The sequence below is a fragment of the Danio rerio genome, chromosome 9, assembly GCF_052040795.2.
Source record: "Danio rerio strain M-AB ecotype USA chromosome 9, GRCz13ab, whole genome shotgun sequence".
NCBI lineage: Eukaryota > Metazoa > Chordata > Actinopteri > Cypriniformes > Danionidae > Danio > Danio rerio.
The window spans coordinates 38,625,652-38,651,667 of NC_141029.1; the positions used below are offsets into that span (position 1 = coordinate 38,625,652).

General features: G+C 37.2%; 1 protein-coding gene and 1 long non-coding RNA gene across 3 annotated transcripts in view; one reads left to right on the forward strand and one right to left on the reverse strand.

Annotated features, from left to right (window-relative positions):
- Positions 1–4,245: 4,245 nt before the first annotated feature.
- The window catches only part of ralba (RAS like proto-oncogene Ba), a 142,941-nt gene continuing 121,170 nt past the window's right edge, over positions 4,246–26,016 (reverse strand). Inside the window, exon 5 of one of the 2 annotated variants that reach the window (XM_087266325.2) lies at positions 4,246–6,785. In XM_087266325.2, the coding sequence (XP_087122451.1) occupies positions 6,765–6,785 (21 nt within the window). In that variant the 3' untranslated portion in view covers positions 4,246–6,764. The remainder of the gene's footprint in view (positions 6,786–26,016) is intronic. The other variant, XM_087266326.1, reaches the window with a different exon arrangement.
- On the forward strand, positions 15,045–19,143 carry LOC147835358 (uncharacterized). Its single transcript, XR_015499719.1, has 8 exons — positions 15,045–15,084; positions 15,589–15,752; positions 16,028–16,083; positions 16,477–16,536; positions 16,629–16,750; positions 17,111–17,225; positions 17,891–18,002; positions 18,900–19,143. It is a non-coding gene; the product is annotated as an uncharacterized LOC147835358 (long non-coding RNA).

Consider the following 26,016-nt stretch of genomic DNA (forward strand, 5'->3'; position numbering starts at 1 on the left):
AAATACTGATTTAAGTACTGAGGAAATATACTATTTAAAGTCAACTAAATTGAATTAATTGTGTGAAATCTGCCTTTTTACATATATGTTACAACTAACCCCAAGTCTGTTACACAATGCCCCGCAGGAGGGGTAAATAGTAACACTTTAGGCACTTTTGTGAATACTGCACAGAAACCATATGTCCGACGATCATACTTTGTTCATTATTTGGACACAACCAAAAAGTGTTACTTTGTGTGCCGCTCACCCTAATTTCACGCTGCAAAATCATAATAGACTATTATTATTATTTTTGCTAAGATTTACATGTTATAAGGCAACTGTTTGGAAAAATCTATCAACATTTTTGATGGTTGGTGCTATGATTAGTGCTATAATAAATGTAATGTTTCATCAAAAAACATTTAAAAATTGCCTTTTAGACGAAAATTCAGTGGCTGGATCAATAGTATCTGGATGCAGCCTTTACGATGCAAGCTGAGATTGCATCACTCAGAGATGCAATGTCAGACACAATGCACTCAATGGAGCTAGTGAAGTCACTGTGGGGGGTGGGGTTAGGGGTGGGGATTGGTAAGCGCATTAAAAAGCATAGGATGCAGCTCAGATTGCATCTGCACCATGTCTGCAGCCAGACCCCTCTCGACTGGATAAACAGCCGTTGCTGTGAAGATTAAATTTAACCCAACATTTAATATAAACTTATTATCCTAATTATATACGCAGATGCAGATGTTGACCATTACCTGGTAAAAAGAAGTGCTGATAAAAATCAAAACTCCAACAGTTTGTCTAATTAGCCGACTTGTCAAATTCATCTCACAGGTAATCTTTTTTTTTTTTTTTACATTTTGGCAAAAAAATAGGGTAATTTTGCATTTAAAAAGAGAAAGCATCCAATTCCACCCCCTAAATTTCACCAACAATTCATTAAAATGTAAAGTAATTACAAACTCCCTTGAGTGTTGGATTTAGTACATCTATGATGGAGCAACATAAGGATACACAGCTTGATGGATTGCACCAAACCAGAGTCCATCTCAACATAACACAAAGTTCATCCGACCAACGCACCAACAAACCCTTCGCCAGCTGAGGACCAGAGTGATTTAGTGGAGCATAAGGACCAAGGCCTGCATTTGTGACTTCTGAGGCCAAATGGACTGTTATATTTCAGGTGTGGTGTGATTTATACTCCCCTCTGCTACAGTTTAACTCAAGGGGCTGCATTCTAAAGCCAACAATAAATCAACGTGTCTCTTTAGAAAAACCTTTTGTTTCTCACCAGTCTACCTTTCACCATTAATTTATTGTGGATGTTAGTTTATTCCATATGTTACCTTAATTTTTATTTCCTCTCTGTGGAAAATGCATGATGTAAGACGGTAGCAAATGTCCCGTAGCTGTTTAACATGCAGATGAAGTTCCAGAGTTTCTGTTCATCTGTTTAGGAGGTGATTTGCGGATGCATAAATGACAACAGCAGCACAATTGCGCTTTGCATATAGGGAGTGGATTTGCATAGTGATGTAACAGCCTAATGCTTTATTTTTCACAATAAACATGGTTAGGTAATCTATCACAGCCCTACACTTCTGAAGTAATGAATGGAGTTAAGTGTCAAGCACTTTAAACCTAAGCATACTTCCATGGAGGAGATGCTAGCATGTATCGACACAGGACAAATTAAGTTAATAGCTTTGTCACAATTGAATTGTAATATATAGGCTACCCAATATAGAATATGCATTATTATTATTATTATTATTATTATTATTATTATTAGGGATAAAACTCTCAAATATAGTTATTCCTACAAAGTTTAAATATGAAAACAATCTGTGCAAAATGTCTTCAAATCAAAGATCTGAATTATGCAACAACGGTTCAAGTATTTTAATTACAAATGGGAGAAATTGCAACATGCATTGAAAATGAGCCAGTTATTTACAAGCCAGGACGAGTGAAACATACTTATTATTAGTAATAATAACAACAATAATAATAATAAGGCGTGGCAGTGGCGCAGTAGGTAGTGCTGTTGTCTCACAGCAAGAAGGTCGCTGGGTCGCTGGTTCGAGGAGTTGACATGAGGAGTTTGCATGTTCTCCCTGCGTTCGCGTTAGTTTCTTCCGGCTGCTCCAGTTTCCCCCACAGTCCATAGACATGCGGTACAGTTGAATTGGGTAGGCTAAATTGTCCGTAGTGTATGAGTGTGTGTGTAAATGTGTGTGGATATTTTCCAGAGATGGGTTGCGGCTGGAAGGGCATCCGCTGCGTAAAAACTTGCTGCATAAGTTGGCGGTTTATTCCGCTGTGGCAACCCCAGATTGATGAAGGGACTAGGCTGACAAGAAAATAAATGAATGAATAATAATAATAATAATTCCTTACATTTATATAGCGCTTTTCTGGACCCTCAAAGTAGAGATCTGCGCGGGACTAAATTTTGAATCCCGCTCCCGCCCGCACCCGCCAGGTTTTAGCCCGAACCCGACCGCTCCCGCTTATATTAAGAATTTATTGTCCCGCTGCCCGACCCGCCCCATTTCTGCCCGCCGCGCCCGATCCCGCTAAAGAGCGGGGGAGAACAAAACCAAAAATCCCCCAGCTATACAGTCCAGACAGCCAAGCTGTCTGTATAAACACACACACACACACAGACAAATCTCTCTCTCTCTCATACGCGCACTAACACACACACAAGCACCAAGCAGACACACAGGCGTTTGCTGTTATATCAACTCAAAGGCTTGTAATACCATGTATCAAGTACCAATGTAATACCAAAAGGTTTTATATAAAGGTATGTAAATGCTGAGTCGCGCCAGCTCCGGACCGTAGCGCACATTACTCTTGGGCCGATTCCGGCGCGGATGCGGCAGCGTCGGCTCGCTTACGGCCGCCGCATCTGGCCCGATTGATTCGGGCCGGAATCGGGCTGTGAGTCCACAAGCATCCGGAGTCCGGCAGCCGGAGCCGGGCTGAGTGGTAAGTCTCCGGCAGGCGAGAATCTAGCCGGAACTGGCCCGAGTGTATTTTGCTATCTGGGAAAACTCTCTCTCTCTCTCTCTCTCTCTCTCTCTCTCTCTCTCTCTCTCTCTCTCTCTCTCTCTCTCTCTCTCTCTCTCTCTCTCTCTCTCTCTCTCTCTCTCTCTCTCTCTCTCTCATTCACGCGCGCGCACTAACATATACACACACACAAGCACCAAGCACACACGCAGGCAAAGCTCGCTCTCTCTCTCTCTCTCTCTCTCTCTCTCTCTCTCTCTCTCTCTCTCTCTCTCTCTCTCTCTTTCTCTCTTTCTCTCTCTCTCTCTCTCTCTCTCATTCGCATATCAATATCCGCGATATTGCTAGACAGCCCGCTCCCGTCCCAAATTAAACCCGTTACCGACCGCTCCCGCGATTTATTCGGAAATTAATTCCCGCGCTGCAGAAATCTGGTCGGGTCCTGCGGCGCCCGCGGGACAGCCGTGGAAATTGCAGACCTCTACCTCAAAGCTCATAATCCTCCTCACCACCAGTGTGCAGCATCCACCTGGATGACGCTATAGCAGCCATATTGAGCCAGATCAAACACCAGCTGATTGGTGGAGAAGAGATATGGGAATGGTTAGGAGGCCATGAGAAACAGAGGCCAGTGGGGAAATTTGGCCAGAATGCCGGGGTTAAATCCCCACACTTTTTTGAAGAACATCCTGGGATTTTTAACCACCACAGAGAGTCAGGACCTTGGTTTAACGTCTCATCCGAAAGTTGTTGACTGAGCAGTCCCCGTCACTATGCTCGAGCATTAGGACCCACACATACCACAGGTTGGGCACTGCCTGCTGGTCTCAATAACCTCACTTCTGGCAGCAAACTAGCTTTCCCATGAGGTCTCCCATCCAGGTACTGACCGGGCGCAGCCATGCTTAGCTTCAGTGAGATTCAGTGGGTGATAAATATTATCATGATTCAACATCAGAAATACATTGATTTCCATAAAAAAAACATTAAAAAACAGTAACATTTCATATTAGGCTTTGTTCAAGTTTTTTTAACAACATACGACACACATGCAAGCTTGCATATGCACTTGTTCAATTGTTTTGTGCAAAAAATTACATTATCCACAAGGTGACGCTGAACTAGGCAACTGTTACTGATATTATTCAAACCCATGTCACATTGCATGTAGATCTTTAGCAGACGCTTTTGTCCAAAGCAACTCACAATTGACGAGGCATTCAGCTATTCATCAAGAATAGATAATACACTAGGGTGGCACGATAGTGGAATTCGGTACCGATCGATACCTAATTTTTAAAAACATCCCTTTCTCATTAACATTTGTGAGCTATTGAGCATGTTCTTAAACAGAGCAGATTTGCCATTGTGTTCACGTGCTTAACAGAAATGACATTGATTGGCCGTGAAGGTCATCAGTTCAACAAACTCACTGCTGTTTCCTGAGTGTAACCACAGATACAGGGACACTGGAGCATTTTAAAGTTGTGATTCACCAACTTGTGATTCAAGCTGTGGATTGATCATATGTGAGCTTATAGACCAACCAGCTGATCAATATGACTTTAAGGGCGCACTCACACTATGCTATCTAAACTATGCCTAGGCCCATTTGCCGGATCGTTTGAGAAGTGTGAGTGCTTTAAATCGGGCTCAGGCACGGTTCAGTTGGCCGGCCCTGGCCTGGTTGGAAGAGGTGTGCCACAGTGTGGTTCACTTGGGCTCAGAGTACCCACTGTGCTGGGCTTGTAGTGTGAGTGCAAAGTGCTCAGGGCACATGGGAGGGGGGACAAGCGTGCTTTGGCTCGGTTCAAGGCAACTGTACATAGTGTGAGTATGCCTTAAAACGCTCTAGTGTCCCTGTCTCTGTGTTAGCACTCAGTAAACAGCAGTGAGTGAACTGATGACCTTCACTGCAAATCACAGTAACTTCTGTTGAGCACATGAACACAACAGAAAATCAGCGCTGTTTAACAATGTGCTGTTTAACAATCTCCACAGCGATCATATGTTAGCAAGAAATGGACATTTTTAAAACTTCAGTATCGATTGGTACTGAATTCCAGTATCGTGACAACACTACAATACACACAAGAAGTGATAGTTATACAAAGTACCTAGTTTGTCCTCAGATAATTTAATGCTAGAGTAAGAGTGCTATAGTTTTATTTTCTTTCTTTTTTTGAAAGAGAGAGAAAGTGTTTCTACAGGTAATTTGTCAAGCCCACTCACCTGTTTGAAGGTGAGGATGAGCAGGATTTGAACTAGAGACTCCAACTTTAAAGTGCAATATTTTAATCAATTGAACCACTGAGTCTGACACCCCTGGCAAATAAGCTTTGCCCAAAAGATAAGAAGATTATGTACAAGAGGCATCATAGTGAGGAAAAAAAAAATTCTCAGCTTTTATTTACAAATAGAGGTATATCCAAAATTATTCACACTCTTCTCAATAATCAATAGAAAAGCATTTGCTGGCTATTACAGCAATCAAAAGTTTTCTATAATTGCTGACCAACTTTCTGCACGTCTCTACTGGTATTTTTGCCCATCATCTTTAGCGTTAAGATTCAACTCCTTTAGGTTGGAGGGTCTCCTTGCCATCACCTTGATCTTCAGCTCCCTCACAGCACTACAGTATATGTACAGAGATGAATCGCTCTAATGCTAATTTGAGGAAAAACATTTGTTCATACACCATATAAAGTGGATTATACTTTAAAAGCAACAGAGGCTCATTCTGAAAACCTATAAATTTGTGGAGATCTCAAATTATGTAACCAGAGGTACCTGTGGCTGCATTTTGTCTTTAAAATGAACGCTACGGGCGGTATGGTGCTGTTGCTTTTCCTGCTTACCTCTGTATGGACGGCTTTCCTGTGATTACCAGTTGGCCAGCTAGCCATGTACGTCGGCGAACTTAAGATGCAGAGAGTGGCTAACCATGATGACAGGGTTTGAGTCAATCAAAAAAACAGTTCCAGAAGGCAGGTAATAAAATAAACAAGTAAATAACAGGGTGAGAATGTGGTAAAATCTGAAAATGTGATAAAAATCAGGGGATTTTCATTTTCTGGACTGCTTTTTAAAACTGTCGGTTGGGTTTAGGGAAATGGGTGGATGGGTCAGTCAATTGGTCAGACATTCAATCAAACAGTCAGTTAACAGCGGCCTCTGGCTGATTTATACGAAAACAGCAGGCATGAATAGCACTAATGAGAGAAATTTGAGATCACAAAAAGTATACACAGCAGCCTCTGGGGGATTTGCGAAAACAAAAACTGCAAAAACTGAAAAAAAAAAAAAAACATAGCTCCTGGGATGTATTAGGCACTCTTCAGAAATGTATATAGAGGTACATTTTGAGAATGAGTCTGGGTTGTTTAAAAGTCTGTGCATTAGACTTAAGAAAAACATACACATTGGACTTTAGGTACAGTGTATATGTCCTTCTTTTACTAGTATGCTATATTAGAGATTTATTGTGCAAAATTATGAAATTGACATCTGCTGCATTGAATGTCAAATCAAAATTTGCTTTTGAAACATCTTAAATTAAGGAAGATAACTTTCTTGCAACAAAAAGAGGGAGAAAAAAGCAAAATGCCACACCAAGGTTTTAATGAATGGCAAACATGATCATTCCATTGGGGACGCATTTGAATGTGTAATTTCACACAACCAAATTAGCATCCAATGGCGATGTTAATCCACTGAGAACTGCAGCCAATATCATTACTTCTTCCTCCTCACGAAATCTTCTGTTGCTCCTGAAAAATTAAATGTTCCTGATGAGATTTCTCAGTATTGCAGTATTTTTCAAGCAGTGCCATTATGAATGGGATTTTATTCTGCATTTGGAGGATATGCATTTAAGAGGTTAGTACTCATCACTGCTCAGTCTGATCTTAATATGACATTATTTTTAAAACTGAAAACTCTGCAGTAGCCCCATTCACATGTACAGACTTTACAGGTAAATCACTGTTTGTGATCATACGAACAAGATCCTATCAAAAATACTGATAAATTCATTCTTCCAATGCACTGGTATAAGAAATTGTAACATTAGCAGTGAAAGTTGAACAGGATTACGGGTAACAAAACAAGCTGATATAAAATGTAAACTCTGAGTGAGCCATGCATAACATTTAGACATGGATCGTGCACTGTTTGACGCACACATGCTAGTCACACAGACTTCTGTATATAACCATATGTAAACATCACTGCCTTTTAAAATAATTGATCTGCATACTGCCTCTGCCTTCGAATGCTATCAACAGTAATATCTATAGCTTAGTACAGTAGTTTACTTTCATCTAATATTATGTCTTTTAAAAGTAGATGCATGATTGTGACAAAAATGAAAGCATCAAAACAAAAATGCCTTGTACACATTTACAAACTCAGCACTCAGAGTTAAAGTCATTTAGAGGTCATTTTGAGGTCAACTTTTTTCCATGTTTGTTTTGTTTTTGGGCGAAGCAGTGGCGCAGTAGGTAGTGCTGTCGCCTCACAGCAAGAAGGTCGCTGGGTCACTGGTTCGATTCTCGGCTTAGTTGGTGTTTCTGTGTGGAGTTTGCATGTTCTCCCTGCGTTTGCATGGGTTTCCTCCGGGTGTTCCGGTTTCCCCCACAGTCCAAAGACATATGGTACAGGTGAATTGGGTAGGCTAAAGTGTGTGTGTGTGTGTATGTGGATGTTTCCCAGTGTAGGTTGCGGCTGGAAGGGCATCTGCTGTGTACAAAAAAAGCTTGCTGGATAAGTTGGAGGTTCATTACGCTGTGGCGACCCCAGATTAATAAAGGAACTAAGCTGACAAGAAAATAAATGAATGAATGATTGAATGTTTTGTTTTTGTTTTTTAACTGTTGTGTGAATGGTGCTTTACCAGTAAAAAGATCAAACTATATTTATATATTTATTGCAATTTAATTGCATTGATGTGTAAAAGGAGCTATGACCGTGCTGATTTGTTGGCAGCATTTCAGCTCTTCTATACTATAATCAAAGCTGTGAGACATCTTCAGTCCTGTCAAATATAATTCTAAAACACTTTAAGTGTGTGGCAGCACGGTGGCACAGTGGGAGCACTGTTGCCTCACAGCAAGAAGGTCGCCAGTTCGAGTATCGACATGTGCAGTTTGCATGTTCTCCCCGTGTTCGTGTGGGTTTCCTCTGGGTGCTCTGTTTTCCCCCACAAGTCCAAAGACATGTGATAGAGATGAATTGAGTAATCTAAATTGTCAGGAGTGTATGTGTGTGAATGGGAGTATATGGGTGTTTCCCAGTGAAGGGCATCTGCTGCGTAAAACCAGCCTGATCTCACGAGAAAACGTAAGTATTTTACGTTTTGCCAGTTTAGTGGCTAATTCGTACGAGCAAATCGTACTAAATTGTATGAATTAGATCGTACGAATTAATACGAATTAGCCCCTAAATGAAAAAGTTACGAATTGCTGTGAGATTGTGTTGGTAAAACTTATGCTGGATAAATTGCCGGTTCATTCTGCTGTGGCAACCCCAAAATTATAAAGGGACTAACACACAGCTCTCCTGGTTATTTTTGTCTAAATCTAAAGTTTTTTTTTAAACCTAATAAGCATTTAAAACAATGTTGTGCTGTTTTAAACATGCACACACACATGTGATGGTCTTTTTTTTTATCAGCTGAGAACCAGTGAAGAATTTTAAAAAGTCCTCCATCAAACACATGAAGATCTGCTGCAAGGACACTCTTATCATTTGGCTACATTGAACTGTAATAGACAAGATGGTGATTGTATGATAGAAAAATCAGTATGCTGCCCTTTCTTCCCATGTTGCATCTTGTAACATTGTCCTTATTTACTTTGTTTGCATTATGGTATCCAGCTGCTTATTTGGTGCACACTAAGGATTGGATGACACTAACATAGAGTTTAGTGCCAGCTAACTGTCAACAACAGCCATATTCAGACAGGACTAATTTGCTGAACATTGTTTGATTTACAGTTCTTATCACTCAACACTTGTGATCGTGTTCACAGATTCAAATGGGATAAAATAAATCTCTGTGTTGATCACAAAAGTAAGAAGGTCTATTTTGTACAATAATTTACAACGCCCAAAACACACATGAAAAACAAAATATTGTCGGCAGTCAAAGACATTTGCATACAGGATTGAAGGATTAAAGATTTGTTCAGTTTTTAAACAGAACGTTACCAGCTCTGAACAGTACTTGTCAATTAATAAGTACTTAAAAAGTAAGTAATAATGATATTTAATTTATTAATATAAATTTATTACTATGCAAATTATCATACGGTTAATTGCTTTTATTTTCCAATACTGGGTTACTGGGTTAGGAGTTATTCTGCTGTGGTGACCTCTGAAATAGAGATTAAGCTCAAGGAAAATGAATGAATGAATAATTGCTTTTACATAAACAAATTGGAGAAATGCTTTGCCGTGTGTATATTTCTCCCTAGAAGAATGCTGTAACAACCCACAGTCTCATCATTGTATATTAACTGCCACTCAGTTATATTAAAACACTTGAATAATTATAGTAAAGTCGTGCAAGACATGAACTAACCTGAAGGTAAGCATCCCAAGGGCAATGCAAGCAGTTCAGGGTTTAAATCTTTATCTTTGCCAGTCCTAATCTTCAACCACTAAGCCACACTGCTGCCTTAAACAAAATGAGCTGCTACACACAGTATTATTAACTGACAAAAGAAATACTGTCCTAGCATGCCTTTATCCCTGTAGGTACACACCGCAGAGGGCATTTATCATGTGATCTAGTGAGAAAGAGTCATGGTAATTTATTAGGAATTAGGGGAACTCAAACATGACCCAAATACATAAAACCCCCTTAATGCCGCCTCACGGTACAGCTCGAGGAACATTATGTCAACATTGTAAATGCACAAGTCCATCGCATTAATGCCAGTGCATTACTGGTCAGTGTATTCATTGCCCTGCATTACAGGCGAGTATTATGAGGGAAACTGAAAGGCTTTTCTGCATGAAACAAGTAAAATATGTGTAGAACAAAAGATTTTCAGGTAGTGACTCAATGTTCACCCAAGGCTCTGACCATAAAAGCCGTGGAGGACGCTTCTCTTCGTAAGACCTGCACTGTGATTCAGCTGAAAATGGGATCAAGCCTATTTTCTGGTGTGGTATTCTGCTCAGGGCTTTAGCTGGCGCCAAGGGCACAAGAAAATGCGTTCCCATTATCGAAGAACATCAGCAGCTGATTATTCAGCAGCCGTATTGAATTAGCAGCTCCACAGGGTCACCTGCGATCTCACTCATTACCCCTTGATCCTCCAAAGTGTCCACTACCATACTGATGATCACATACTGTACTGTACAAGGGCTTTTATTCTCACTGGGGGCTTTGTATAATAAAGATGTGTGACAGAACAAAAATATTACGGCTGTAAATTGATTACAATATGACATGCATACTCTCTGTTTTCGAACAAGTGAAGGGTCAGTAAATGATGACAGGATTTTCTTTTTTGGTGGGTGAACTGTTCCTATAAGGTCATTGTTAATTATGGATCATAATCAATAGAATGTAGCTTTAGAAATAAAATAATAGACTTAGTTAACTTTAAGTCAGTAGTTAGTAGTATTCTGTATAAACCGGAAGCAAAGACTTTTTTTCAGTATGTTGATACACTACCTGACAAAAAGTCTTATGATTAATCCCAGTTGTAAGTGCAACAAATAAGAACTTGACTTCTAGTTTATCATTTGAAAAAGTGGCAGAAGGTAGATTTTTCCAATGAATCATCTGTTGAAATGCCTCCCAATCATCACAAACACTGCAGAAGACCTATTAGAACCTGCATGGACCCAAGATTCTCACTATAATCAGTCAGGTTTGGTGAAGGAATAATTGTTTGGGGTTACATTCAGCAGGATAGTGCTCTTTCTTATACTTCAGCCTCCACAAGTTCTTGAAAGCAAAGAAGGTCGAGGTGCTCCAGGATTGGCCAGCCCAGTCACCAGATATAAACACTATTGAGCATGTCTGGGGTAAGATGAAGGAAGATGAATCTAAAGAATCTTGATGAACTCTGAAAGACCTGCAAGACACTTTCTTTGCCATTCCAGATGACTTTATTAAGTTTTTTTGAGTCTATGCAGAGATGTATGGATGCAGTCCTCCAAGCTGATGGGAGTCAGACACAATATTAATTATTTTTCCCCTTCACCATAACAGAAATAATGTACAGTATAAAATATAAAGTTAAGTGACAAGACTTTGTCTAAGCAAAGTCAGAACTAACTGTCCTAATTAAATTATTGAAATTTTAAAGAGGCATAATCATATTTTATTTTGGTATAATAAGCGTAATTTAGAGGCCTTAGCTTTTCACATAAGCAACTTCTGATACCAAATGATCAACTAGAAGTCAAGTTATTATTTGTTGTTCCTAAAACTTGGATAGGTGACAAGACTTTTGTGAGGTAGTGTATACTTACAACTGAAACTGAATATTGAGTAGGGGGCGGGGCTTTATTGGTGCATCATTATCTTGTAGCAAACTAATGGTAAGAGGCGCATGGTTAAGAATATTAAAGCTGAAGTCATCATGCAGAATGCAGAACAAGATAGACTTTGATTGAAGATAGACTTTGATTACCAAAACTAACTTTTTTATTTTCTGTGAATTAATTGCGCAAGCATAATACACATTATAATTTTTTTTTCATTAACAGACATAATTTCTAAATGATTAATTTTATTTAGAAGCTCGATCTGAATTGGTTTTTAAAAAAATTGGTTTTACAGACTGTTTACTGCAGATCCCACCATTTTGGATATCGACATTCTTCTAAATATCACCAAGATCTATCATAAAAGAGAAATCATACATATTTATAACAATGTGATTGTGAATAAACACTTCAAATAAAAAACTGAAACTGACGTAAGGTTGTGGTACATGTCTCGATTTAAGTCATCGAATCATATAATTTGATCAAACAGCTTAATTGACTAAAGGGACAGTATTTTAAGATAATAAACTATTGTTTGATTATTATGTACTGAACTGTTGTAGAGATTCAATATTTTATTTATATTCATGCTAAATAAAAAACTGTTTTAAAAAAGTTGCTTTTGTGATATTGCTTAACTCACATTTGTTAGAAATGTAAGACATATGTGACCTCCCCAATGGTAAATAAATCAAAGCTTAATTTTGAAATAGTTATATCCATGCAAAAAGCTTAATTTGGATGTTAATTAAAGCAATTTTGTCAATATTTTAACCCTCAGATTTCAGAGTTACAGATGTGTATCTCAGCCAAATATCAGCCTATAAAATGATGTATGAATCATATTTTGTGGTTTAGAGTCATTTTAATTAAAAACTAATTAATCTAGTTAGCAGGTTAATTAGAAAAAAAGCCCTGCAGAATATAAAAATGTCACTCCTTCTGAAAGACAGAAGTTTAAAAACGCATGGTCAGCCTATTTGTTTATTAGATTCAGCTGAATAATGAATGAACATAGCTGCAAGCTCTTCTCTGTAGCACTGTTTTCCACTTATTCCCCACTTTTTCTTCCTACTGTGCTTAATTGATGTGGAATATGAGAACTTCATGCCTTGGCATTGGTAAATGGCAGTTCATTCATTCATCTTGGTTATAGGATCTAATTCATACCCACAGTTTCTTATTTTCCTGTGCTATTAAAGGGCAAATGGAGAGAGACTCAAGTGGGGTGGATTTGGAGGCAGCCGCACTTTATCATGGTGAAGTTTAAGGCCATTTGGGGTGCTATTCTTGTCGTCATATTCCATTTCACATAAGAAATCAGGTCAGACAGTTTCATAAACCATTCATGTTTGCTGGGGGAAAAGCTATAAATAATGGGCCATTTTTAATTTACATTTTACTAATGAGAATTACAACTATTATCATAAAACATTTTATAGTTATTAGGCATAATTATGCATTAGTTGTCTTGTAGGAGAATATTTTAGGGAGTAAACAGAAGTATTTTAAGTTAAGTTTTTAAACTAATTTCGAGAGGAGCACGGGATATAATTGACTGCAGCTGGCCACCTATCTATACTCATTAGTTAGCCAATCAGATCTATCAGCTAGATATTACTCCCTTATCTTCGTTTTCCGAAGAAACCCCCCATCCACCCCCTTTCTCCTCCTTTCCTCCTTTATAAAGGGGAGCTCTCGAGAACCACCTGATCTCATACTCCCCTCACATGCTCTATGGACCTGGCGGGAGCCCTGGGCTCAACTATCTCCGAGCTCAGGGTTCTCTCCCGGGACAGCATGCCAAACCTGCTAACAGTTGTCAAGCAATATCTAAGTGTGAACTCTTGAATCAAGTGAATAAAAATGTGGATGTGAAATTGCGCTTTGATTTGAAGTTTTACTTCAACTAAGAAATGATACTCAATATAATGTACAGAAAACAATCTACCCAGAAACAAGGCAAAAAAGGCAACAAAATTACTATAATTCTATGCCCCCTAAAACAAATCTTAAGAAAGTGGCGGCAGCTCATTACAGTTTTTGTACTGAAATTCACATGACAAAACATAAAAATATAATATATGTAATTATTTTTAGGGGGTTTCACCTTTAAAGGGGTGGTCCACAGTGTAATTTTAAGACTTGGTTGTGTTTATAAGATGCAAAGCATCTCATGCTTCACTTGTAGAAAATCATGCTATTTTTCCATATATCTGACTTTGATTATATACAGCTACTCAGTTAAGTTGAAAACGACTGTCATATTTCCTAGCTCCTCTGAAAGGCCACCCTCAAGTGGCTCTGATTGGTTAGCTAACATAATGTGCTGTGAATTGCAGATTGGCACGTCACCACCTCGCCCTACAAGCGTGCACTTTTGCGCTGTGTAAAAACTCAATCAGAGCAGCTGTTAGCAATGTTAGCTGCCTGAATCTGATAGAAAATGAAGAGCATATAGCTGAACTTTACACCTGCACTTTAAAATAAAATCTGACAAGTGTCTTTCACATTTATTCGGGTTATAAGCCTGTGTACTGTTTGTTATTTGAAATGTAGAACACACTGAAAGCCGCTGCATAGAAAGACACTGCAGCATTGCTGAAGATTGTGGGTGTTTACAGCGGTTTGATGGATAAATAAGAATTTGTAGCTAAATTGTTAGCGGTGCCAAACAGCATTTTCCATCGTTTACATCCTCACTACAACATACCATTAACGTTAGAAACTGCACTGTAAACGATTTCTGTTGTTTTCACAGTATTATACTGCATTTCTCAACAGTTTTTTACTGTATAAGCTGTGTACAGTGTGTTACTGTATATATTGTTGTTTTCACAGTATAATAATGTATTTTCAACTTTTCTATACTGTGAACATGGTTAACAGTATGTTACTGTAGATTTTATAATGAATTTTGGGGAAAAATCAGTTACTGTGCATCTAAATACAGTACTGCAAATGACCAAGAACAACTCCACACACACTATATATATTATGATTATTATGTTTATTTATTTTTAGACAAATTATTTTGTGAAGTAAATAACCTAACCAGTTTCTTCAGACTATTCAAAACTGTCCCCTGGTTTTCCATTTTTGGGTGCACTGCTCCTTCATTTTATAAGGTAACATGGAAATATTAAATACTATTTAATAAACATAACTTTGTGCTAAACCAAAACGTAAATTGGAACAAAAATAATTGATTCACGTAACCAAAGACTGTTAAACACACAAAATGATTTCAAAGTCAGCTTGACCAACCTGCTTTAGACGGATTCAAGAATATTGGGCACCCATATGGGCCACCGTAGAGGTCACATATCTCCGCATTTTCAAAACAATATTTTAAAATACGCACTATCTTAATAAATAAACCACAGACTTGAGTTTAAAACAACTACATTCTCGCATGAAAAACGGTTAAAACTTTATATCATAACACATTTATTATCTAGTCATCGAAGACAGGGGCATGTCTCAATAATGTCCAGGCCGAGTAAAGCATGAGGTTTGCCGGATACATGAGTGATGGAGCGCCGTCAACCCCTGGAGGTCAGAATCTCCCCTATCGGCAAAGCACACTTAAAATTAGACATGATATCTAAAAACAAACCACAGATTTGAGTTTGGAAGAACTACATTCTCGCATGAAAAACTGTTAAAACTTCATTTCGTAACATATTAAACGCAATATTTATGATATGATCTGGCTTTTCTCATCCGCCATTATATTTGCTTGTTGGTGTAAAATGAACTCTGGGAGAAAAAAATATTAATTCTCAAAACACTTCAAGCGAACCTTATTCTTATTGTTAAAGTCAGATATATGTAATATTTTCGCTGGTAAAGTGAGAAAAAAAACAATATTTCTATTTTATCAATATCACGTTTGCACTGGTTCGGTTCAGAACTCAAACGACACCGAATTGGATTGAACCGTTTGCTCGGGAATTATTTTATCACATGTGTTCACAAGCACATTCAGCAATATGTGTATAAATGTGTGTGACCGAGCTGTATAACGAAATAGTAATGATTCATTGTTGTGTCTTACAGTAATATACAAAAAGGAATCGGTTTTAGGCGGATTCGACTCTTTACTGTTCTAAGGAGCCGATTCATAGAACCGAGTCGACTCGATTCGACCTTCACCAGGCAAGCAACGGCTATCCTAATTTGAAATCCACCTGTCGCCTTTTTCTCCAGTGAATTCATCCTCGGTAAGTTTTTAAAAGTCAAATTCTGTTCGTTAAATGATTGTTTTGTGTATTTTTCCGTGTAGTGTGTGTGTAATTTTAAATAATTAACCAAGTTACGCTAGTTGTAGGTACTTATGTCACGTTATTCGATGCCAGACCGTGTTTGTAGTGTTTGCGAGGTATTAGATAACGTACAGTGAGTTTATCTTGAGTGAGTTTTTGACCATAGTAACGTTACCTGAAAAAAACGTAACTTTTACTTGGGGTTAACTGCATTCATGAATTCTCTATTTCAGCACAACACTGAGATGAAGGCAAAGTCACCATGAAAAGTTAAACGTTTAACGTTAAGGTAAGCTCTGGTCTTCATGTGGTCATTATGACTAAGTTATCATTATGGTTAAATTTGTAAACTGTAAGTTAGTTATTCACTAAACTCACTAATGAAACAAGTCTAACTGTTTTATTAAATTGAGCTGATAATAAAATTCAGTTTATGTCTTTTAAGCTAACGTTAATATTAACATAATTCATATTAATTGTCTATTTCTCACTGGTTAATGAGCTTATTGTATAACGTTAGTGTGTCATTAATTGTACATTTTATTTTTGGTGTTCAGGTGTAGGGAATGATTTGTATACAAATTTATTTGAACCCCATACAGATTTGTATGGTTGTACCATAGATTTAGATTATTAAATGTTAAGTATTATTTTACTCTTATTATATTTATCTTTTTTGCAGCCACAGCAATTGATGTTGAAAAAGTGATGCTACCAATCTCTCCTCTCTTGATTATTCAAGGTAATGTTGATGTCTTCCTCATTTTGAAATGTCAAGTTGTTCACAGATTTGTTGTGAGGAGTTTCATGTACAACCTCTTTTTCTTCTTCCAGTAGCGACGCAGTGGCACAGTAGGTAGTGCTGTCACCTCACAGCAAGAAGGTTGCTGGTTCGAGCCTCGGCTGGTTCAGTTGGCTGGATACAATGGCATAATGATTCTGCTTGCTCACAGGAGGTACTTGATTTAGTTTTCCTCAAGCGATACATCAGTTTTTATGAGTAATGCGTGACAGTTCATCCAAAAATGAAAATAATGGCATCTTTGGCATCCTCCACTTGTTTCAAAATAGTTAGATTTTTTTTGTTCCATTGAACACAAACTCATATTTTTTTAAAGAAATTTGGTTCAAATATGGATGTCAATAGTTTCTGGTTTCTAACATTCTTCAAAATATCTGCTTTAGTGTTCAACAGAAATTTAAATGGATTTAAAACACATGGAGTAATGGTGGCAGAAAAGTAAACTATCCTTTTAAATATTTTATTCTGAGACTTATTTATATGTGTCTTGTCTTTGGCCATATTGTCTTTCTAGCTCAGATTGTGATAGACCTGGAATGTGACACCAGATACTCTTAAGTCAAGAACCAAATAAAGCACAGATGTGGAGGGATCTGCAACTAAACTAACTGGAGGAAAGGAACCTTTAGGTAAAAACACCTGCTTTATTTAGATCTGAAGTATTTTATTTGGCATAGAGTATAATTTTTTTTTATTCTTATTCTAATTTTATGTTATGTATATACTGAATAGAAGTCATTTAAATTTCACAACAAATGATTGAATATAAAATATCATCTAGATGTCTTATTTTTTATTGTCTTAAACAGGGGTGCTCAACCCTGTTCCTGGAGATCGACCTTTCTGCAGAGTTTACCTCAAACCCTGATCAAACGCAACTAAACAAACTAAATAGTATCTGAAGGAGCACTTGGTAAATAAAGACAGGTGTGTTTGATCAAGGTTGCAGGTGAGCTCTGCGGAAAGGTAGATCTCTAGGAACAGGGTTGAGCACCCCTGATCTAAATGCTCAAAAATGCTGTTTCCGAGGCGAGGTTGGATGTAGTTCAGAAATAGATTCATTAGGATCAATGCTTAAAGTAAATGTTTACTTCTCTCTGTAGACCAAACATGCTTAGTATCTCTCACATTTGAATAAATTATTTATTTTGGTTACTTTTACATCTATATATGGGTAAGCAAGTATTTAATAAATAAAATGATTTTAAACCACTTGACTTAACCAAATGACTCTATTACCCTAGCTGCTGGGAAAAAAAACATGTAAAATAACAGATTTTTTTTTTATTTACAGTGTGGGTGAACATACTACCTTGATGTCCAGCAAAGGCTGCACAAGAGCTCATTTGATGGCACATATTCTGTCCTGTCTACATCTCTGACGACCTGGAAGTGCTTCGACATTAGTGAGTAATAAATCTTCATATTATCATGCATTCAGGATTTCTGTTTTAAAAAATTTGGTATTTAAATAATTTTTAACGTTTTACTGATGCTGTGCACAGTAACGTCATGATGATTTAATTTGAGGCAATGTCACTCGTGAGGTGTAATAATATTTATTTGTCTCACTGACATGCCATCACTGCATATTGAAATACAGTAATACGAATTGACCGCAAAATATTACTACAAACTTTTCATGAAGTAGACTGCTTGACTACTCTTCAGTTCTCTGCTCAACTTTAACACATTTGATCGTGTCGTTGCACCTCTCGGCAGATTTTGCCAAAAATGAATGCTTAGTGATTACTTTGTTTTATACGAACCAAATGTCAGTAACTTATCATTAGCATTATTTTTTTGAAAAATCACCCATGGCTTTCATGTTCTCTAACGTAATCTTGTCTGTAAGTTAGAAGTGGATTTTCACATGTTAAAAGTACTTGATTAACATTATTCACATTAAATTAGATTATTTTATTTATTTATTTATTTTTAATATGTAGCCTCTTAAGGTCAAAATGAACTGTGTTCACCCCTCTTAAATCCGTGGAAGCGCTAGTGTGGTCATGGAATCAGATATTCAAGTTATACAGAGTCAGATATTAAGTTAAGATGAGACTTTATTTTTTACATATCTGTGTGGACACTTGACTAGTGTTGACTTGACTGATCTTTTCCCCATTAACATTAGTGTAATTGTAAATTGACAACAAATTATTTCCCCAACAAAAACAATAAAAAACAGTGTTTTATATATATAAAACTGCAGTGCGGTGTTTGGTTTCTAAATGAATGAAATAATTTGAGGCATGATTAGTTTTTACTCCAGTGATTGATTTTGCTTGTCATTTTTGCAGGATCATCAGAAGTGCTGCTGCCCTTTTTCACTGTCCCTTTTCCACAACATCATTTGACCTTCATCATTTCCTGTCTTGTAGCAGTATTTTCACCTGTTTTTAAAATTGTAATACTTTTTGATGCATTTATTGTTGACTGGTTTTAATGATCAATTGTTCATTAGTGTTCTGTTGCTTTGTTATATTGAATAATTGCTACTGTTTCAGTAGGGTTTACACAATAAACTTTTATTGTGAAGTTAAAGTTTCAATTTCTTTATTTTTCTTGTATTTCTTGAACAGTTAAAATAATATTTGTGCAATTTTTGAAAATGTTTTGCCCAATATAAAGTAGCACTATTAAATACAATAAAATAACATTTAATAACTGTAAAATACTATACAGTAATAATGAAAGTAACGTTAAAATACCGTAGTTCTGCATGGTAAAAATGTACAGTGAAATACTGTTTTCAGTTTTGCAGTATGTGTATCACTACTGTAATTGGTTTTACAGTAAAAAAAGAAAACAGTAAAATGATGTATTACATTTTACAGTAAATCTAATACTAATGTAATTAGTATTACAGTAATGTTACTGTTTTATGAAATACAGCAGCTACTGGATAATTGTTGCCAGTAACTTACTGTTAATTTAACAAGAAATCGTTTACAGTGTGTGCATTTATTAGATCAATTTTATCAAATAAAAAACGTACAGGTTGCAGCTCATAATCCACAACTTTGTTGATTGGAGGAGTTTTAACCGAATTCAGCACTGAACTGGGAGAGATTTTGGAAGCTATCCTATATATATGTTTTATAATTCTCTGAAACATAATTAAAATTAAATTGTGAGCACTTTTCTCTTTGTGGCATGTCCTTTGGAGGCCCAAATACAGATGCAGAACAAGCTCTGTAGAAAAGCATTATTAGAACTGAATTTTAGCTTTCTCTGCTATAACATTACAGCATCTCTGGTCCACCCCTTCACTGCGCAGGGGGTATGTGTAACTCTGCTGGTCCTACCCCACCCGAACCTGCTACGAGCTGGGATTGAATTGGTGACTCTTCGCATGGGAGTCGGTTGCTCTAACAAGGAGGCTAAAGAGCATGGTCTCTAGCATCTGTCACTAGAGCACCTTTAGACGTGAGAGGAGTGAGGTTTACCTGCACAGCACTTCACCAGCTTGCCTCTGTTACACTCACCCCCCCTAAACCTCACTTCTATCAGGGTCACGGCACCAATGTAATTATTGTCATATATGAACTTTGATATATCTTTTAGTGATTTATCGTCTGTGAAAACATGAGCGCAGAGACATTCAACCAGCCCTCGTGCACTGGCTTCTTATACATCACAATGATTTTTCTTTTAAGGTAACAGAGAGGGCGCTCTACATGTAAAACATTGAACAAATGTTAATCCCTTCCATCCAAATAGTATTTCAATGTGTGCAATATATATATATGGTATGTGGTTTACAATCTCTGACATCATAAAGTTTACTAGAGAGTAATATATTCATGTATAATGACACTGAAGGCTACATTACTGCCCAGGCAATTTTTTGTATAGAAAAACATCTCAAACCCTGATAAGCTAAACTATTACCACTAAACACAGAAGACATCTTCTCCGCTGAAGAGAAATTGTTCCTTATTGCAATAAATTACCGTCCAGGTCCTATTATTATGCTCAGATTTAAACCAATAGAGAGCCTGAGGCTTTACATTGAATGAAGACCATGTAATTGCGTTAATGCAATAAAATAAGGTGCAAAACTAAATGAGAAAAAGGTAGGTGCCATCAGGTGACCACTTCAGTGCATTCAATGTTTATAGACTCTAAAAAAATTTAAAAATCTCTCCAGATCTTGCGAATAAATGCAAAAAAAACTTTAAATAAATGTGCATAAAAAAGAATTTAGTTCAACAGCTTGTCACTTGGGCTGTATCATATTGTACTTCCCCTAAAGGGTGCAATCTAGTACCTTAGACAGTGAGACAGTATGAACCATTAAATTAGTAGCCAAGTAACCCTTATACATCACTTTGTGGAGACTGTTTCATGTCAGCTTCAAAGTACTCTCAGAAAAGTAAACGATAAAAGCTTTAAAAGATGACAGGGGTAGAAAGCCTAATTTGGTCTAAAACTTTAAAATTCTTTCTAGTGTTTGTTAAGTTGAGTTCAATAAGTGTGTGAAATTCAATGACCTGTTTTATCTGTGGCACTTGAACAGGTGCCACAAAGAACATACACAGTAAGATTTGCCAGTAAGAAAATGCCCCTTTTGAGAGATGGAACAAAAACTGTCCCTGCCAAAACCCCTGTAATACCCCTGAAGGTGTTTTTTTTTTTTTTTACTCTGACAGCATAAGCTTGAGTTCAAATGTGTTTGACCAAATGGAAAATGTAAACTCAGTTGAGTGGTGAACTGCAACTTATAAACCCATTTGACTGGCACGTAAATTAACCACAGTATCTATTTAAGTGACTCATAAAAAACACTATAAATATCTTAACATATTAGCACCTATATTATAACCAATCCAATCACTGATTCACAATCAAGTACAATGATGCAGGATCTACAGTACACTTATTATTCACATATTGTTTAAATACATATTGCTTTTGTACTGTAGGGATGGATTTTACTCAGACTTAAATGTGGCATGTAAAAAAAACAACAACAACTCTTGAATCTGAAGAAAAAGGCCCAGGATAGACTTTGACATCTTCTTGCCCTCTTTCCTGAACCTTCCTTCTCCTCTGGTATTGATAAATACTCAGGTGTGACTGGTAACAAGGATGGTTCACTATCTTTGATAAATTTTGATTAAATCCCAACAGATGAGTAAATTTCTAAGTCACTGGTTAACTTTAATAAAAGAACCATTCATTGCTCTTATAAGGTATATACAGAGAAGGACGAAATGTCTCGGGTTTCAAGTCTATATCCAGACGGGCCCATAGTGAAGAGCTCTGAAGCTCAACACTGTGCATAATTTGGACGTCCATCTTTACTCTTAGATGTATCTATGAGTAAATGATGTTGCTTCTGAATTGGCTTTTATTATTTGATTCTGTATTTGGCATAAGATACTTTTATCTGGAAAATATCGTGTTAAGTTTTGACGCATTCTGAATTCTCCTGAAATCTTTTATATCCAGTAGATTATTTGAAGGCTGGTGCTACCTTGATCTGTGTACATGATTCAATTCACCTTTATGTGGATTGTGTCAAAGCAGCTTAACATAAAGGAGAAGACTATAGTAAATTGAAACAGTGTCAGTTCAGTTGTCAGAGTTGAAGTTCAGTTTAGTTCAGTTCAGTGTGGTTTAATTTTCACTGCTGAGAGTCCAAACATTGAAGAGTAAATCCATCGATGCGCAGCTCCACAAGTCCTGAACCATGCCAGCCAGTGGCAACAGCGGTGAGAAACAAACTTCACCAATTGGTGAAAGTGAATGAATAACAACCTAGAGAGAAAGGACATGATATCCAAACAAACTGCACAAGACTGTTTGGAGCAGTCAGCTCGGAGACTATTTGATTTCTGGTTATTGCTGATTTAGAAAGTTGTATGCAAATGACTAAATTAACTATACTTTTAGTATAAGTGAGCAGGGGGCAATCGGACTTATCGGGTATTAGTTAACCATGAATCCTTTGACAAACTTCAGCATGTCGAGATCATATCACTGAGATACACAGTTAAACCCTGGGGCATGAAAACTCTTTGTAGCATTGTGTCCCTAATAAACCTATAGCTGAGAAGTGTGGGATCAGATTTAAATCAAAACACTAAATTGAATCATGAACAATAAGTTTGACCTATTCCTAATTAGAAATACAGTCTAAATTTGACAGCTACTAAAAATTGGAGTCAGATTGAATTCGTAGTTAAAAACAAATGTAAATAAATTCTAATAAATAACAGAACTCTTTTCAGAAGCACTAAAAAGGCTTATACGCATTTAACCTTCAACCATTCAACGGATTTCATCATTGGGCTAATAGAATAGAAACTGTTACGAAGTAAGCTATCCATCTCAGATGCAGAAAAGCTAGTCCATGCTTTTATGACCTCCAGGTTGGGTTACTGTAATGCTCTGTTCGTTGGTTGCCCAGAATCCTCTATTAATAAACTTCAGCAAGTACAAAATGCAGCTGCCAGAGTTCTTACCAGGTCTAGAAAATAAGATCATATCACCCCAATTCTATCCTCCTTACACTGGCTGCGTGTTAAGTTTTGTTTTGATTTAAAAATATTACTTCTTACCTATAGAGCTTTAAATAATCTAGCTCCTGTTTGAGACTTGTCCAAGACCTGTGAAACGATGATCCCATGGTATCCATAATCCTGGACCAGGCCATATGTCGAGCTGATGCTGTGGTGGTCATGCTGGAATGGAGTGCATGAGACTGATTCCTGAAAGACCCCAGTGACAGACAAGTCCCTGCATGGATCCTTTGGGCCAGCCTGACTTGCAGCCGGTGCCCTACTCACACCTGCAGCTTTTCCACGATGGACGTCCAGATTATTCAGCCCCCGGTGCCAATAGTGCAGCTTTCTCACAGAAAGTTTGGCCAACAGAGCCTGGTTTCTCTCAAAGTTTTTTCCCTTCACTTCGTCAATTGGTGAGGTTTTTTTCCTTGCCGCTGTCACCAATGACTTGCTTGGATTGGGACTTGTGGAGCTGTGCTTCGGTGGATTTGCTCTTAAGTGTTTAAACTTTAAGGCAGTGAAATTTAAACCATTAAATCAACTCTTAAATCTAGACTTTATTAGAACTATGTTATGCTGCTTTGATACAATCTACATTGTAAAAAGCCCTATATAAATAAACATGAATTTAATTGAATACTGTTATCGTAACTGAATGCTGCAGAGCATCATTTTACATATAATTATATATAAAAAAAACCTGAAATGATCAAATAATGCATTGTGTTTTTGATTGCATGCCTAACAAATGAAAACAATGTATTTAATTTAAACAGAAAAAGCTTTGTAAATATATAATGTAAGACTATATATAATCAATATGCATTAGATGTTCAGTGAACCGGTTCTGGGTCAAACATCTAGCCCTGAATTTAAATTGTGTTTTTTATAAGCTTATTTCAAGAACTTAAACTTTAGCTAATTATCCCAAAAATCATGCCAAAGGTTTTTGAACTCATTCACAATGTTCACAGCCAAAAATGTGTTCTGATTCTGTGAGAGGAAAGGTTTGTTCTCCAAAAAGTATCACCCTTTTTTTGTCACTAATCAATTCAAATGAAATCAGTATACTTGGTTGATATCCATCTCATTAAAACTTCCACCTGAGGTCACGCAAAGTCAATTTTATGATGTGAAAATCACCGCAGAACAGTGTAGGTTGGTCTCATTTTGATGCAGCACACTGATAACAGTAATAACCTAGTTAAATTTGATCAGCTGGCAGCTTTCCTTACTCCGTCTTTCTTTCCAGCACCAAACTGTTTGTTCATAGACCCCTGCTGAGTGGCTGCTTTGAAATCCTTTATTGGTTTTCCCATATGCCTTTTAGATGCTGTGATGAACATCTGTTCTGTGTGCATACTGCTGCAGTGTAGTAATAAACTGCAACCTTAACCCTGGCGAATAATATCCACTGACAGCCAAGCCTTACCCTTTGGTGAACTATGCCTCCGTGATTCTAGAAATATCCAAAGATCCAAGAGAAGTCTCCAATCCCACTGCACTCCAGGAGATAGACCTCATTCTGTGAGGCCTGCGCTGTTCAAATAAGAGGGGAAGCGTTTTGCTCTCAATCATTTATTATGCTTTCACAAGTCCTGAAAAATGTTTTCTGTTTAACTGAAATGTCAAAACACAGACAAGAACCAAAAATAAGCTAAAGGTATAATTATTTGTATTGAGGAAAGTTAGAAAATGTTAAAGGGACAGTTCGCTAAAAAAATAAACATTTACTCACCATCAAGTGGTTCCAAACCTTTATGCATTTTTTTCTTCTGTTGAAGAAGAAAGATTATGAAAATAAAACATTATAAAAAAAAACTGAAAAACCTGTAACCATTGACTTCTATAGTAGGAAAAAAAAGAAAAACTATGGAAGTCAATGGTTCCAGGTTTTCAGCTTTCTTAAAAATATATATTTGGTTGTGTTCAACAGCATGGGCGGCATAGTAAATCAGTGGGTAGCACAATCACCTCACAGCAAGAAGGTCGCTGATTTGTTGCTGGCATTTCTGTTTGGAGTTTGCATGTTCTCCCCGTGTTCACATGGGTTTCATCTAGGTGCTTCAGTTTCCCCCACAAGTCAAAAGACCTGCGCTATAGCTAAATCAGATAAGCTAAATTGTCTGTAGTGTGTGAATGAGTGTGTGTGTGTGTTTCCCAGTGATGGGTTACAGCTGCAAGGGTATCCGCTGCGTTAAAAATATACTGGATAAGTTGGTGGTTCGTTTCACTGTGGCCAAATACTGCATATAGTCAAACTGGTTCAAAACAGCATTAGACCCAAAATTAAAATGAGTCACATACACGGTCATATACCATATAACATTCAGCGAAATGCTTAAACAACCATCTGAGACCTTAAAAATAATAACAATTGCAAATAATTTAGAGAATAAAATGAGAAATAAAATATAGAAATAATGACCTCTGACTTATGATACAATAATACAATAATATGGGATCATGTTAATGTGTTAGTAGAGGAGTATGGAAATATGCGAGGGTGATCATATGAGAATGTTATGCAGTATAGAGCAGGGATGAGCACACTTGGTCCTGGAGGGCCACTGTCCTGCAGAGCCTTTCTCCAAACTAATTAGACACACCTAAACATGCTTAAGAGTGTCTTTAAGATCATATGAAAGCTGTAGGCAAGTGTGTTTGTTAGGTTGTATAGGAGAATGTGAATATGGCAGTTTGAGAATATAGGCATTTGAGAGCATGAAAATATGACATTTTGGAATGTGGGGTTGAAGGAGAATGGGAGTATGAAAATGGCAGTTTGTTAATATGTATATTAGCGAATATACAGTAGAAATGTGTATGTAAGGGAATTACATTTGGGATTATATTTGAGTGTGGGAGCATATAAATATGGAATTATCAAAATATGAGAGTT